Source organism: Glycine soja, chromosome 10, assembly GCF_004193775.1.
Source record: "Glycine soja cultivar W05 chromosome 10, ASM419377v2, whole genome shotgun sequence".
In the NCBI taxonomy this organism is placed as follows: Eukaryota; Viridiplantae; Streptophyta; class Magnoliopsida; order Fabales; family Fabaceae; genus Glycine; species Glycine soja.
This window is the reverse complement of record NC_041011.1, coordinates 48,770,950-48,788,609: the sequence shown is the minus strand read 5'-3', so window position 1 is coordinate 48,788,609 and position 17,660 is coordinate 48,770,950. Positions and strand designations below refer to the sequence as shown.

The following is a 17,660-nucleotide window of genomic DNA, read 5'->3' as shown; positions in this document are numbered from 1 at the left end:
TTACTGTTGTGGCATGAAATGACAGAATTAGCCTTTATATTTAACGCTGGAGAAGAGTGTTGCTGGTCGGAGAAGAATCAGAGAGAGATAGAGAGAGCATGAGAAATCGGTGAGTTGACTCAGTAGAGCGAATCGATGGAGGAGGAAGAAGAGATTGAGTGCTTCGAGTGCCTCCAACTTCGAATAAAGTCCGATTTCTCGGAGCAAGTGTTCTTCAATTATGCCATCTCCACTTCTGCTTTTCCTTTCGGATCCTCGGCTATCGTTAATGTCTCTCTCTCTTTGAATTTTCGGATCAAATTCTTTATTTTTACTTAATCTATTTATTTTAATTTTTTTTGTTTTTTGAAAATTAGATTTCTGGTACAGCTGATGGCGAAGCTTCGGGCGCTCAATTTATATTGCAGTACATGCCGAGTCGTGATAAGAATTGTTTCATCAATTATGTGTAAGATTCATGTTCTGCATTTTTATTTTTATTTTCATTTTTTGCAAATTACTCTTTTCTTCAATTTTTTATGTGGTCTGTTTGTGCATTCTTTTAATTAAAAATAGAAGGGGGAAAAAAAGTATTGATGTTTTAGTTATTGGTTGGGTTTGTTGTTGGCTGATTTGGAAATTGGAAGTAATAAACTCTTGTTTTGTTTGCAGAAATGAATATATTTTGGATAGTGGTGAAATCACTACTAGGAGTAGTGATCCTGGTATTGGAAGCAGTGAAGATAATAATGCTGTTAATGTTAGAATTACATCATCAGATGATTCTGACAGTGGCAAAGCTTTTTCTGGAAGCACGAGTTGTAGTCATTCTGAAAGGTTTTCTTGCTTGAGGACAATCACTTCACTCGCGCCTGTTGCTCGTGTGGGAATATCTTCCTATTCCACATTTCAAGAGGTCTCTACTGATTTCTTGTCTGGGTTAATCGAGGATCACGTCTTAGAGTCGCTTGATCTCTTCATTGAAGGGAAAGCGTCTGGACGGGACAGTGTAAATTTCCTTAGTTTAATTGGGTTGCCATCATTTGAAGAGGATCCTTTTCCAGGCTCTTTGAGGCATCCCAACATAGCTCCTGTCCTTGCAATTTTTAAAACATCTGATCACGTTAATGTAGTGCTTCCAAAGAATCCATACAACTTGGAAAGTATTCTTCATTTTAACCCCGATGCATTAAAGTCTAATTGGAATAGAATATTTCTTATGTATCAGCTACTCTCAGCCTTATCGTACATACATGGTTTAGGGGTTTCTCATGGTAATATATGCCCATCCAATATCATGTTGACTGACTCATTATGGTCTTGGCTGAGATTATGGAATGAACCCGTATTGGAATCTAATTTAACTTTGCAAGAGAGTGAAAGAGTTAATTCCGAACCTGCAAGAATTGGTTGTTGTAATGTTGGTTGTCGTTCTTATGGCCTTTATGCTGATCTAAGGCTTTCTCCAACAATAGATTGGCAATCTTGCTTTCATAAATGGTGGAGAGGAGAATTAAGTAATTTTGAATATTTACTCATCTTAAACAGATTAGCAGGAAGAAGGTGGGGGGACCATACATTTCATCCAGTAATGCCTTGGGTAATTGATTTTAGCTCAAAACCTGATGATAATTGTGACACAGGGTGGCGAGACTTGAGCAAGAGCAAATGGCGCTTAGCAAAAGGTGATGAACAATTGGATTTCACCTATTCAACATCTGAAATCCCTCATCATGTTTCAGATGAATGTCTGTCTGAATTGGCTGTCTGTAGTTATAAAGCAAGAAGACTCCCTTTGAGTGTTCTCCGAGTGGCTGTTCGTTCAGTGTATGAACCTAATGAATATCCTTCCACAATGCAGAGGCTCTATCAATGGACCCCTGATGAATGCATTCCAGAGTTTTACTGTGATGCCCAAATTTTTAAGTCAATACATGATGGAATGGCTGATTTGGCTGTACCCTCTTGGGCGGAGAGTCATGAGGATTTCATTAAATTGCATCGTGATGCATTAGAAAGTAATAGGGTGTCATTTCAACTCCATCATTGGATAGATATAACCTTTGGTTACAAAATATCTGGCCAGGCTGCTATTGCTGCTAAGAATGTTATGCTTCCTATATCAGAACCCATGATGCCAAGATCAACAGGACGTCGTCAGCTCTTTACACAACCACATCCTATCCGTCATGCCACTACCAGTACAAAACGTCATGGTTCCAATAAATATGCCAAAGTTTGGAGTCAAGCAAATGCAACGCACCGAGAGACATCTCTTCTATCTGAAACTGCTTATCTACAAGAACTAGAGCAAGCATCTACATTTTCTGAACATGCTAGGCATTTGAATGCCTTTTACCACTATCCCTTGAATCAAACGAGAGGGAAGAATATCTCATCTTCGGGAGATCCAACAACTGAGACATTTAGTGAAAGTATAAGCAAACTATCTTTGATTGACAGAAATTACCAGGTGCCATATAAAATGAATCTAATATCTTTTCTTCAACATATGAAAGAGGAAGATAAAGGCTCCTCAGGATATCCAGACTTGCTACTCTGGAAGCAGAAATTATCTTCTTCAAGACTTTGCTCTGAAGATATTGCTAGGGACATATTTTCTGTTGGTTGTCTCTTGGCTGAACTTCATCTTTGCAGGCCGCTCTTTGATCCAATCTCATTGGCAATATACTTGGAAGATGGAACTCTACCAGGGTATCTGCAGGATCTACCTCCTGATATTAGATTACTTGTTGAAGCATGCATCCAAAAGGATTGGATGAGGTATCAGTGTGTTTGCACACACATACAATTAAATGCATGTGTTTGGCCTAATTATGTACGATTTTGGTGGTTGTTTATCTATCATGTTATTTAAGTATTGATTTTTGCTATGTAGGAGGCCATCTGCCAAAATTCTTCTGGAATCTCCTTATTTTCCAAATACTGTCAAATCCTCCTACTTGTTTCTTGCTCCACTTCAGCTTGTAGCTAAAGATGAAACTCGTCTTCGTTATGCTGCAAATCTTGCAAAGCACGGAGCTCTCAGGGAAATGGGTACCTTTGCAACTGAAATGTGCACTACCTATTGCTTACCGCTTATAGTGACTGCTGTGAGTGATACTGAAGCTGAATGGGCATATATGCTACTGAAGGAATTCATGAAATGCTTAACAGTGCAAGCAGTGAAAACATTAATCTTGCCAACCATACAGAAAATTTTACAGGCTAGTTGCAAAATTGATTTTGTGAATTTTGTTTAGTCTGTAGAATTTAGAAATATTTTCTTTTCTTTTCTTTCCTTTTTTCTTTAACTACAAATTGACTTCTTATTTAGACATCTTTTTTCAGACCACAAGTTATTTACGTTTAAAGGTTTCCCTTCTACAAGATTCATTTGTACGGGAAATATGGAATCGAGTTGGTAAACAAGCATACCTGGAAACTATTCATCCATTGGTCTTGTCAAACTTATACATTTCTCCAGATAAAAGTTCAGCTGCCTCTGCTTCAGTGCTTCTAATCAGTTCTAGTGAGGAGCTAGGTGTACCTATTACCATCCATCAGGTTTTTTGGTTTTGCAGCAACCTTCCTTACTATGTTTTCCTTTATCCACATGCCCCCATTCCTACTTATGTGTAATAATTATTGTTTTACTTATCTTCTGTTCGTGAATCAGACTATCTTGCCTCTTGTTCACTGCTTTGGGAAAGGACTATGTTCGGATGGCATTGATGTGCTGGTCAGAATTGGTATTCTTAGTTTATTGACTTTCATATTTTTTCATCTTTCCATCACTGAGACCTGTAATTTATAATGACCTTCCGTTTTTTACTTTTCAGGTGGCATTTTTGGGGAATTGTTTATCGTCAAACAGATGGTACCTTTACTGAAAAATGTTGTCCGTTCCTTCATTGATGTGTCATGCATGAATAAGCCTGATCCTGTCCAGAGTTGGAGTGCTTTAGCACTTATTGATTGCATGTTGACTTTAGATGGCCTTGTAGCTTTCTTGACAGAAGAGGTCATTGTAAAAGAGCTTCTTGAAGTATGGTTCTTATTGTTGTTTGGCTTCAAAATGCTTTAATTGCCAATAAATATTGTGTAACAGTTAATTGTTGAATTTGTTGGAAAAATACACAGGACCTAAGTTGCATACACATTGGGGTTCTTATGCAGAAACATATGGAAATTGCAGTGCTTCAGGTTCTTCAAATTATCCATTGGTTTGTTTTGGATCCATCACTCATTCCTTGGTTCTGTTGGCTCTAATTGGCATCTTAGCTTTAACCCTTACCAGGGACTTCTAACTTTTCAGTCATAAGTCACCAAGTAATTATAACGTATTATGTGAAAACATCAGGATTTTTTTATGACTTGTTTTTATTGGAATGGCAAAAATGAACAGTTACAATGCCAATGATTTTGTGCCTTGGCTCATTGCCATTAAACTGAGCATTGCACATAAAACAAAATTTGGCACTCCTTCCAAACTGTTTTTGTGCAATTCCCCAAAGTTATATTTGAAACACTTTAGATTGATTTCTCTTGCCGTTTATTTGGCTTCCATCCTGATAGTGTGGTGATGTCTGCTCCTTTTCATTGCCATAATGCATCTCATTCTTTAGCTAATCACTTAAATTATTAAATAATCCGAGTTGCCTTCTCTTTGTCAGGTGGCTGCTTCTACTCTTTTTGGAATTTGTCAGCGGATTGGAGCAGATTTGACAGCATTGCATATTCTTCCAAAACTTAAAGAACTATTTGATGAGCTTGCTTTCTCCCAGGAAATTTCTAAAGGTTCAACTACTGTTGGCAGAAACTTGAAGGTTGGCAAAATAAAAATTGGAGGGGACTTGCATATTGAAAGTCGTATGGATCTAGTGTGAGTATCAATTCTGCTTTCTAAAGTAGGTTTAATGCTGGGAAAAATTGCTCTCCTGCTATTTAGTGGAAAACTAGAAGAACTTTAGTTAGAGGAGAAGAGGGAATGCTAAATAAGGAAAGTGATGGAGAAGGAATCATGCAAGACTTAACAGAATGAATGTTTTTGAGTCATATTTGTGGTTTATGTCAAATTTAAAAATACACTGTACTAAATCTCTTTATAATGTTAGGCAATATAATCCCATATGTTGGAAAGCCACCTTAATTGTGGTCACCCCTAGCCCGCCTTAATGCTGGATCACATAAACAGAGACTGTCTTTGGTTAGGCAATCCTAACAGTTAGCACATATAGGGATGTTTTTGTTACTATTATTGTTTTATTAGACTTTTAGTTCAAAATCTTCACCTTCACATGTTATTAATTTATATTATTTTGTACAGCTGTAAAAGCTTGTAAAATAAGCTCTATTGCTTTGATAAAATTCAGAGCATAGTGTCTAAAGACACAAACTCCATTCTTCACCTTTGGCTTCATATCTTTCTTCCTATTCTAATGATAAGACAAATCCATATTTCTAACACCAAATAAAAATAAAATGCATCATTGAATAAGCTTAACTAAACCAAACATATAATAACAAATTCCTTGAGTGTATTCCTAAATATCCTTGTGTGTACATACACACCCACTATGTGTTTCAATTTACTTTGCTAACCAGGTTTTTCAACCTGATTGCAGTGTCCTTCTTGATTTGCAAAGGTTATGCACATTTCTACCCTGTATAATATTGCATTTTGTAGTGTCCCACCTATCTTCAGAATACAGGGTTAATTATCATAATATGAGGCACAGGTGCGAAGCATTTCACTTACTGATGGGAAAATGACTTGAAAGATCAATTAATTCCCTTAAACCATCATTTCTAGGATAAATAAGCTTATTGTCAAATCTTCTTTCAATCCAACAAGTCACATACTCTGCACATTCTACTGAAACCATGAGAGTTAATTTGGACATGAGGTCGGGCATTGCAAACTGTCACTGAATCAGGTTTAAATGTTAAGTTTTATAGTCATGGGAAAGTGCAATTGGATCAATAAATCAAGTTGTCATCAAAGTGCATTGATTCCCTACTGTAAATAGGTTGTGTCCTGTCCTCCTATACTCACTTTCAAGTTTGTTTTATTTAATAATATATCTGTTCTATTGGCCTTATTTATTTGTTTAGTATATATAAAATCTTCTGGGGCATATGTAGGTTGGTTCTCTATCCTTCCTTTGCATCTCTTCTTGGGATAGAGAAACTTCGTCAGTGTTGTGCTACATGGTTGATTCTTGAACAATATCTTCTACGCCATCATAATTGGAAGGTATGCTATATTTTCTTTACTTCTTTTCCCCCATATGAATGGAAAAGTTACATGGTTTTGTTGGTGTGATAATGTCTGTCCCTTAGCCTCATGTAATCTTTCTTTGCTTATTTCTAAACATGTGGTGGTTCAGTGGGAATATGCTGGAGAATCATCAAAAAACGGCTCAGAAATTGTTCTTGCTAGAAGACCTGTAATAGCCCATGGATTTACGTCTGAATACAATCCTGCAAAGCTGTTGCTTAATGGGGTTGGATGGTCAATTCCACAATCCCAAGGAAGAAGTGCCAAAAATTTGATCCCTCAGAGACAACCATTTAAAGTTCATCAAAGTCCAGTAGCAGTGCATGAAGAAATGTCATACCAAATGAACCATGAACCCTGGTTTTGGTTCCCTAGTCCAGCCACCATCTGGGATGGGCCTGAATTTCTTGGGAGGGTGGGGGTTCAGAAAGATGATCTTCCATGGAAGATCAGAGCAACTGTTATATACTCTATACGTGCACATCATGGAGCAGTGAGGTCTCTGGCTGTTAACCAAGATGAATGTACTGTTTTTACTGCAGGAATTGGCCAAGGATATAAAGGAACTGTTCAGAAATGGGAATTGAGCCGAACTAACTGTTTGTCCGGCTATCATGGCCATGAGGAGGTTTGTTTCTTCATTCTTTGCTGAAACTACTGCTTGATATAGATCCCTACAGTATTTATATATTTCCATAGCAGAAAACTATTCAGTACTATCATGTATAAACTATGGTATCAATAAGCAAATTGCAAAGTACAAAGTGAAGCATGATTGTTGACGATTTAAAACAAAATGGGCTATGATGTGATTGAATGTATTAGTAACTAGTGTGATAGAACCAACTGGTAAAAGAGAGAGAGAAAAGTAAAGAATGCCCAAGAAACTGAAGAACTTCTATTGTCCCTGCCCAGTTACTGTTTCTAAACAATTGATACGCTTATTGTGGTTAATTCTAGAGTACCTCAGTACCTCTCCACACTTCCCATTAGTTTCCCACAGAATATATCCCCTCACAAACCCCTCTTCCTACTTATATACATTATCAGCCACTTGACTCGTTTACTGAGTAACCCACTAACTGACCCTAACCTAACAGACCTATCATAGTGCAACAAAATACAGTTAATTAGTTTAGCACTTTAGCCAATCATAACAACTACTTGTGAATGGCATATAGATATGTATTTCTCTATGGTAACAACTTCTGCTGTGAAAACACCAATCATTACTTATCTCCAATTTCAGGTTGTGAATGATATTTGCATCTTATCATCTAGTGGAAGAGTGGCTTCTTGTGATGGAACAATTCACATTTGGAATAGTCAAACAGGGAAACAAATATTAGTATTTGCTGAGTCCCAGACAGAATCTGGCCATCCTACAAGCCATCCATCCTCTTCATCAAAAATTAACAGTGACCAGGCAAATGTGCTTAATTTGAATACACTATCCAGTGGAATATTGTCTAGTGCTTTTGACTCAAGCCTTTATACTTGTATGCATCTATTAAACTCCGCTGAAACTCTTGTAGTTGGAACTGGAAATGGTTCTCTGAGGTGAAATTAATTCTCTGTTTTGAATGCCATTTCAATCAGATATATAAAAAATATCTCGATGCCTGCCAACATTTGAATCTTTGTTGTACTGTACAGGTTCTTTGATGTTGCTCGAGGTCAAAAGCTTCATATCTGGAGAGGCGAATCTACTGAATCTAGTTTTCCTTCACTTATTTCTGCTATTTGTTCCACTGGCTCTGACAAGATGCAAGCAGGTGGAATTTCCACTTTTCCATCTTTTATTGCAGCTGGACTAAGTTCTGGGCACTGTAAATTATTTGATGCAAAGAGTGGAAATGTCATTTCCTCTTGGCGAGCTCATGATGGATATGTGACAAAGGTATGTGGGTTATGTTCAAAATATTAGAGGGCTACCCAATCTGATTTTACACACAGCTTCATCAATGTCTTTGTTTACAGTTGGCAGCACCTGAGGAACATCTGCTTGTTTCCAGCTCTTTGGACAGAACTTTACGAGTCTGGGACTTAAGAATGTAAGAGCTATCACCTTCATGAACTTCAATTCATTAGAGTTTTGGACCATTTAGAACTGTCTCTCTTAAGCTTTCTTTTATTAAGAGATCAAAGTCTTGTGCCTTTTGACACTTGAAAGTTGTTAGAAGGTAAAGCAAATGGCTGATTGAGGTTTGAAGAATGATCAACCTTATTGCATATAAATCTGCTGGTAGTTTACAAACTACTTGATGAGATGTTTTTATAAGATGTAGGTGACTAGGTGCATATAATTTAACTTGGGAAATTAAAGAATTTATCAATGATCAAGACGAGCGAAAAAACCTATTTGACCTCCACTCTTTTTCTGTTTCTCTCTTCATTGTATGTCTGTATTGGACTTTCCTTGCTCTCCATGTTTCTGTTGTTTTGCGTTTCATACATTTGAGTCTGGTTGATATATTGCATGTATTTAATTGGAAGATATTTTCCTAAAAGAACCTAAATGAAAGTGATGATCTTTTTTAGTTTGGTTGATATATTGCATGTGTTTAATTGAAGATATTTTTCTAAAAGAACCTAAAAGAAAGTGATGAGCTTTCTTTCTCATATCCGGAAGGATTATATCCTGAAGCTCATCTCTATTACCCTTGCAGGAATTTATCATCGCAGCCCATTATTTTCAGAGGTCATTCAGATGGCATATCCAGTTTCTCCATTTGGGGCCAAGATGTTATTTCAATTTCCCGGAATAGAATTGGGCTTCTCTCCTTGTCTAAATCTCCCAATGAAACAGTAAGATTCTCTTTTGGGGGGCTCACAACTTGCATGACGAGGATAGGAATTAGAAAAGATCAGTTACTTTTGCTTGTCCAGCACCCAATTTAGATGTCAAGATAATGGTTCATTCTTGCTTTAGTTATATCTTGTTGCTTGATGTGACCCCCTTCTTGTTCATAGATTCTGCTCCTCTATAGTATATGAATGTGCTAAAAATATTTATTTAAAACCCAGAGCCTTCCTGACTGCCCATAATCTCTTCTTCACAGATTTAAGAGAATACAATGCATATGCTTGATATTTGTGCCCTTAAGCCCTTTAGTTTCCATATTGAATTGCTTAAGTTGTTCAGCTTGATGTTTACTTTTTGGGGGGAGCTCATCAGTAAAGGAAAGCCTGATAATGATATAGATGTTGATTTGTTCTCAATTTTTTAAAATTTTAATCCTGATTATGTGACTCAATGGCACAGGATGGGCAGCATCACATTAGCCCTCAGAAACTATATGTTTCTGATAATGGTCAGAGAAGCTTGTCAGCGTTATCAAGTATTAGTATACTTCCATTCTCTCGATTGTTTCTCATTGGAACCGAAGATGGTTATCTGAGAATCTGTTGTTAAATATGCTTCATTGTTTTCCAGATTTTTTATTTTTGTGAATGGCTGTGAGGAATTTATGTGTACATTATGATAAATTATATGAATCATCCATGGCGCCCGGGTCCCATGTTATAGGGACCAACGACATAGTAGATAATTTAATGCATCATTAGTTACATAATTATTTGTTTAAGCAAATATGGCCTCGTAAATGGATCAACTATTCAATCTTCTTTTGCCAAGTATACCCCCTAATTTTCCTTTTTTTTAGCATTTTCTGGAAACAGTCAAATAGTTAGAATTAAAGAAAATAACATTGTTAAAGTATCTAAAAATTTGGAAGTGATTCATTTCCGAGAATGCTTGTTCCAGTTTTTTTTAAAGAAAAATTACTTTTATTTAAAAAAAAACACTTCAATTTTTTTAGTCTGTTTATTTAAGCTTTTGAAAACAAAATGAGAATATTGAAAATTCAAAAAAAAAATATTTTGATCGTGATCACTTTGTTTTAAAAGCTTATAAAATTACGGGACTTAAGTCACGTAGTACTAATTGAAACTGAGTAGTATTCCAAATTTTCATGATAATTGAAAAATATATGATGTCGGCAAATAGAGTCATTTGGAACTAATGCAGTTTACTTATATACGGTTCTAGAGGATAGATAACTTCATTTACGAGTCCTTTTTATTTTGGAAAAACATTACTCCTTTGTATTTCGAGTATTTCTATTATTTATTAGGATAAATCATAAACCAAACGTTATTTCTTTATAATTTCACATTTTAACTTACCTTCAATATTTTTTAAAATTAATAAACCCTTCTTTGTCTCTTATTTTTGTTTGATAATTACAATTCTAGTTGTATCAATCATAATTTTAATTGCAACTAAGATTTTTTCTACTTTAATATAAATTTTAGGAAAAGATTAATAATAACGAAAATACTAATAAAAAGTTATAGAAAGGAAACTACAGCTAAATAAAGTTAAAAAAAATTGATGTCTGAACTTTGAAGTAAAAAAATGGTTGTTGGTTTCCTAGTCCCAGTGCAAGCCCTTTTATACTTTTGGTACATTGATTGTTTGATGAATAATGATATGAATAAATATACAAAGACTCGTGTTATGTTACAGCATGATAGAGAAAGAGAAAAAAATATAGAAATAATGATATGATTTGATAGGGAAAAAATATATAGAAATAATGATATGATTTGATAGGGAAAAAAATAAAAAGAAAATAAATATATTAATTAGGTATTTAAAATTTATGAGTTATATAACTATTCTAATGATATATGAATTATTTTTTATTTTAAACAATTCACTGACATCTCTCATTTTTTTATATATCTTTTAATCACATCATAAATTTTATTATTCTTTTTTTTTCTCTCTAAATATAAAATAACATATGGGATGTGTATCAAACATTTTCTTTATTTGACAATTCAAACCTTATTTTGGGAGGTGACAACCGTCTCTTGCATAGAAATTACTTGACAAGTAATCCTTCGTGTGCAAATTATTTTTTTTTTAAATGTTAATCATATTTTAAAAAAATTAATTAAGAATAATAAATATTTTTTTTTACCAAATGAAAAGATATTATTAAAATAGGAGTACTATTTAATACTACATCTAACATAATATTTAATACTTGAATATACTTTTAACGTGATTTTGAATAAAAAACTATTATCATAATATTAATTCTTTAAGCAATATTAGTAGATATTAGTAGAAATTAGTAATCAATAAATTTAGGCAAAGTCTCAAAGATGAGTTGCATTTGGACGATGACTTCGATTTCGATGCACTTGCAATTCAATTCAGTCAAGCGGAATCCCGTTCCCGTCTTAGGTCTGCGGAAATGTCGGTTTACAGTTTACCGTGTCTCTCTTCTGTAGTCCTCATCCATCTATTCGTAGAAGATTAACATATCAGTAAAGGATTATAACTTTAAGTGGCAACCAGAGCATGAGCTTCCATGTGATGTATGCCAATGATCGGTAAATTAAATCTCCCAGTAGAGCTTTCTGCACCCCCACTGCATTGAGCAAGACAAAGACGGAAGATATACATAATTAACACCAATAATTCCTCAAAAGGAAAAGAATGACAAGTAAATGAGGTCATGGATAATTATGACTGTAATATTTATTTTTTATTATTATTCTTGTAAATACAAAATGTATTTATTCTTCTAAATATAACGATCAAAGATGTTCAGTGTTCTTGCTCAAACAATTTGTAAGTTTATTCTTAAAGTTTCTTGACTTCTATAAAAAATATTATCCTAAGAATGTGATGCTTTGAAAACATTACTTAAAGGAGAGAAATTGCCATCAACTACCAAATGCAATAATATTATATTTTTTCAATAATAAAAAGATTTTATTAATAATATAATTATTTGAGTTGAGCATTAAATTATACAAAAACGATCTCAGAAACATATTTATTCATTCATCCGCCTCGGTAGAGATGTTAAGTAGAGGTGTTTATGGTTAGGGGTCACTCGGGAATTCAAATTAATCAAATTCGATTCAAACAATATTGATTAAGTCATTTATGTGTTTGGTTTGATTTTTTATTGAGTCATTTATTTATGTGGGTCAGAATCAAACAAATCGATCAAAATCTTACGGGTTAGATTATAGGTTTAAATTTATAGATCAGGTCAAAATCAAACCGATCAAGATTTTTATAATTGTTTGATTTGATTTTAAATATTATTAATATTGGAACTCTAAGGAGTGAAAGTTTGAACTTATTAAAATATTACTTTTAAGTACATTGTCATTTGTTTTACCTTTTTTTCATATTTATGTTTATGATATTAATGATCATATTATAGGAAATAGTGTAATTCAAATTATTATAGTAAATCTCATTTTTATTATGGTAAGCATATGATAAAACCTTTCTGATATTAAATTGTGTGAAAAAATGTGTGTTACATAAACTAAATGTGCGTAATTGTTCTGTTCTAAAATCAAGAATTAATCTTTTTTTCATAGATCAAGAATCTTTGTAATTAAAACACATTGTTCAATTTCATGATTATATATTTTCTTTTAACAGAATTCCAAGATAAACTATTAATCACTCTTTCATTGAAACAAAATCACACATAAAAAACAAAAGAACAAAAGACTAACCTCCACAAAAACTTTATTTTCGTTGAATAATACATACCTGAATTTTGGCTTCCCACCATTCATCACTAGCAGCAATGGTTTTCTTCTCCCCATCCCAACCAAGACATGTGTCCTTCCTAATAAGCTTAGCCCATAATTGTGATTCCTTTTTCAAAGAATCCCACCTATTTCTAAATTGTTTATATTTATATCTCAAATTTGTTGCCTTATTGAACTTTTCTGTAGTATTTGCCCAACCAAGTTTAGTGAAGTGGTTGTGAGGTTTATTTTCAGCATTCACCTCTTCTATGCACACTTTCAACATAATCTCAGTATTTTTATCACAGCATTCTGCTTTCTTTCTTTTCACAGGAACTTGATTGAGAGACATTTCACAAGCTTAATGAAACAAACAAAAGCATAACTCTAATCCATAACAATTCAAAATTTAATGAGAAGAAAAATAAATTAATGAAGAATTGGTTAACATGTGATGCTAACAAAGGAAGAAGAGATGACGAAGGATGATCGGAATCACGAGAGAGAAATTTTGAGGAAGGCACAGCACATTGTGAGGAACAAAAGAGATAAATTGTGAGGCTTTAGAAAATGAGGAGGGCATGCTTTGTCATTTTGAAATTTTTTTAGGACATAATTGTCCAAGCATTGTTTAGGGAACAGATTCTCGAAAAGAAAATTTCACAAGCTGGAAATTTGAGCTTCAAAAAAAGATTTGCTGAAAGCTTTTACTTTTATAAAAGCTAAAAAAATTTAATAATCACACACTCTTAAAAAATAAAAAAGATCTTTTCTAGTAGATAAGATGGTAAAAGATCTTTTGGGCTGCATCCAAATGGACCCGTATACCCTTTGTATATGTGAATTCCTCTACGTAGGTAAAAACTTGTTGTCTGCACATACAACTACACATTTGATCATATTTTTATGACCTTAGTAACAAACTACCTTGTATAGTGAATGTCTAATAGTTATCATAGTAATAAATCTGGATAGAGTAAATGGTAGATCATAAAGTTGTATAGTTTAGCTCTAGGGATTCATTTCTTAGTTTGTTTAGACAACATATTGCTAATTTGTTGCATTCTCTCGATTTTCTCTCACAGTGATGACATTTACCATGAAAATGTCTTTATTTTTTTGTTGCTTGGTGTAAATAGTTTCTTCTAATTTTCTATCATTTTTCTTTACTTCTACTCAAATTTCCTGGTGGTTCTCTCTCTAACTATGGTATTCTCAACATAATTAATTATATGGTGGTATGAGAAAAGAAAGATCGAACTTATTGTCAACCCTCCTCTCTTACCCCATCACCTGATGCTTGTAAATGAACGCAGTCGCACCTAACCCCAGTTATCATTTGTTTAGTGCAAGAAAAATAGAGTGAAAAAGACAAAAAATAGAAAGATAAATACAATGTATCCAAACTATATTTTTTTATATTTAAATAAATCTATGCAATGAATGAGTTATAATATATCGTCTTTGTACTTCACTCCATCTTGTACTCCAGTCCATCTCTATATTAATAGTATTTCATTTTGCTTCTTACAAAAATCTATAATGTATCTTTAATTATATTCAATTGTTTTTTTACATTTAAGAAAATCTATCCATGACACTTAAAAAATAAATCTCGGAGATGATATCTTATATTTAATTTTTCCATTAGTCATTAATATGAATGATAATGAGTTAAATTCGATTTCCTTAAACTTTAAGTAAGATTTCAAGCTCAAATTTTATAAATAAAAAAATATGTTTGAAAAAATGATCCTGATGATTAAAATTTAATCATTAATAAAATTAATAAATATTTTACGCTAGTGTTCTGGTGGAAAAAAAAACTTTCCCGTTAAATTTACCTTGTATTGTATGATATATAGCCTAAGCACAATGGTTGTTGACCTGCTATAGGGGTGTTTATGTAAGATAAAGTTCACTTGAAATGTTCATGTACGTTGCTGCTAGAATAGGGACAGACAAAAAAAGTGAATTGAATTGTGTGAGAATTAAGCAGAACTAAAAAAATAATTTGTTCGAAGCAAACTGAATTGAAAAAAAATTATACAAGTTCGAATCAAATTGCTCTATGAATCGAACTAAACTATTTTTTTAACTGAATTGTATTCTAAAAAATTAGTTTTTCAGTCTCAAATCAACATTTTTCTTACTTAGTTTTAGATTAAATTGTGCGTCTGTGCTTGAAAGTTCATTACACTATTTACACTTGTAATTTGTTACTATTTAACTTCAAATATCGTTGGTATAGTCAATCTAATAGTAAAGGATTAAATCCAATCTATAATTTTCAACTGTCTTGATTTTCTTATGGAATGAAAAACAGAGGGTTGCACAATAAAGAGATATTAAAGCTTACTCTTCATCTTCTTATGCAATATATGTTTGAGTGGTCTAAATGACTTTTTCCAATAGATAAAAAATCTATCTTTTAGGTTCGTATGTTCAATTAGCATGAGTACATGCGCCACCTTACAATGAATGTAAACTCAAACATACCTATAAACCAATAGTATTCTATTATTATAATCTCAAAAGTGGTTTTATTCGGATTTCAATCATGTGAACAATTAGATTTGCGGTCCACATTATGCACATTTGACGGCATAACAAATTATAGGCTTAACTAGCATTTTACTACCGGAAAAATATTTCATTTTGATTTTATTACTTAAATTATAATTCCCTTTTATTTTTTGTATTTTACATTTCTATGTTAGATATATTTTAGTATATATGATAAGTAAAATTTCGTTAAATGATGTCGTAACAAATTAATAAAGTATCATATCATCAATTGCATATCATTTAATAAGAATAAAGTATCACATCATTAATTATAAATCATTTATGAATCTTTCAATAAAAGTGAGTATTAAAATATAAAAAGTATGAGGTACTAAAATAGAAACAATATTAATTTAAGTAGTAAAATCAAGATGATGTATTTTATGACAATAAAAAATTATTTAAGTCAAAATTGTATGTTGAAACAAATTCTTTAGTTCAGTTATAGACCAATTTACTATTATATCCAACTATGAACTATTATAAATCGTAAGTAGTACATGTTTTAAAATTTATAACATGTATATTAAAGGAAGATTAATAGAGAGAGTAGCTGGTTTGAATAAGCGTACTTTAAAAAGGCCGTCATTACATTATTTACCTCAATATATCGTTCTAATGAATGATAATTCGGACAAATGAATTTAATTTTTTTTATAACTAAAATTATTTAATAATTTCCTAAATCATTACACCACTACAACTTTAAAAAAATAATAAAGGAAAACAATTAATGTGATCAGTAATACATTATTCACCAGAGAAATATATGAACATTATTTAATATTGAATGTAATATTTTTTAAAATTAAAATTGTTTTTATTTCAAACTTAGATGTGACAATCAAGTGTCTCTTACAATCTTGATAAAAAAAATATAATTCTTTTATGTCAGTTTTGGAACAACATGACGATGGAAATGTCACTTACAAGAATTCTCACTCTCAAATCAATTCAAGTTGGAACTTATAGGCATAGATAAGGAGTAGAGAAATAACATACCCTTTCTTTGCATGATCAAGTTTATACGGAAGCTCCTTTCTTGTTCCTCGATAAATATTTCCTTATGGGCCACAACTAATAGGCGCTACTAATTTTTTTTTTTTTTTAAGTTGCATATTGAGAAGAATAAAACTAAGAAATCAAGTTGCCTACTATATATATATATATATATATATATATTCCTAACTCTACCCCGTACGTCAAAGTGTATCCCTCACTACCTCTATTAATCACCCTCACACAATATCCAAAAAAACTCAGAAAGTGAAGATATATAACTGTGCACAGCTAGAAAGAAAGAAACAAAAAGAAAGAGATTCACTCACACACAGTCACACACCATGAAGTTTGTTTGGTGTCCAGAATCAGCATTGAAAGCCTACATCGACACTGTTAAATCAGTAAGGACCCTTTAATTCAAGAGAAGCATCAATCACATAATAATGTATAACTTTCTTTCTTTAGCTGCTTCATTTTCTTTTCTTGTTCTTTCCCTCTTGATTTACATATACGTAATTTGTTTGGCACAGTTACAACTTTGGTTGTATATGATGTATGTAAATTTGGTTATGCATGCAACAAAGTAATTGATAAATTATAAACTTAAAGATTCTGTAGTAATTAAACACATACCAAATGGATGGATATATCTTCCGGTTGAATTTCAATATGATGAATTGATATTCTTGTCCTTTGATTGTTGTTTTTGCAGTGTGAGAAATTAAAGGAATTGGGGGTACCAGAGTTGCTATCAGTCATGGCTGCAGGATGGAACACGAAATTCATAGTAGAATCATGGTCCTACGAGGGTAGATTTCGCTAGGGTTACGAGGATGGCCAAAGTGGGTCCAAAAGGAGCAGTTTTGCATGCAAGAATGCATCACATATATAGAAACTATTGTGGTGGGTTCAGATGGAGTGTGCTGCTACAAAGGGGTGTGCATGTGGTTAGGTCAGTGTTCCTTCGGGTTGGAAAGGGTTTGGATATGTACGTATTACATATATTGAAACACCACCTACACCAACAACAACTACTACTTAAATCAAAGGGTCCTCCTAGTCGTTGGATCAAGCTCATTGATCAACAATTAGGAGAAGAACACCATTTTTGAGTATGATCCATTTTGCTCATTTCAACATAAATTAATTATTTTGGCTGCTCAGATACATACTATCTTCTTGACCACAATATGCTTGATGTATAAACAGTTTTGCTCTTGTGTTCTAATGCATGTGTATCACCTCCTCC

General features: G+C 33.0%; 1 protein-coding gene across 3 annotated transcripts; it reads left to right on the top strand.

Annotated features, from left to right (window-relative positions):
- Positions 1-22: 22 nt before the first annotated feature.
- LOC114372617 (protein GFS12-like) lies at positions 23-9,886 on the top strand. 3 transcript variants are annotated; one of them, XM_028330276.1, is made up of 17 exons: positions 23-270; positions 357-448; positions 652-2,763; positions 2,879-3,206; positions 3,331-3,546; positions 3,659-3,731; positions 3,822-4,027; positions 4,123-4,185; positions 4,656-4,864; positions 5,607-5,627; positions 6,127-6,238; positions 6,372-6,890; positions 7,512-7,822; positions 7,919-8,162; positions 8,243-8,316; positions 8,932-9,070; positions 9,528-9,886. In XM_028330276.1, exons 1-17 carry the CDS (start codon positions 136-138, stop codon positions 9,675-9,677), a joined length of 5,004 nt encoding a protein of 1,667 aa, XP_028186077.1. In that variant the 5' UTR covers positions 23-135; the 3' UTR covers positions 9,678-9,886. The 3 variants fall into 3 exon arrangements, with proteins under 3 accessions (XP_028186077.1, XP_028186078.1, XP_028186079.1); XM_028330278.1 differs by having other exon boundaries at positions 155-270; positions 370-448; XM_028330277.1 differs by lacking the exon at positions 5,607-5,627 and having other exon boundaries at positions 24-270.
- The last annotated feature ends 7,774 nt before the right edge of the window (positions 9,887-17,660 follow it).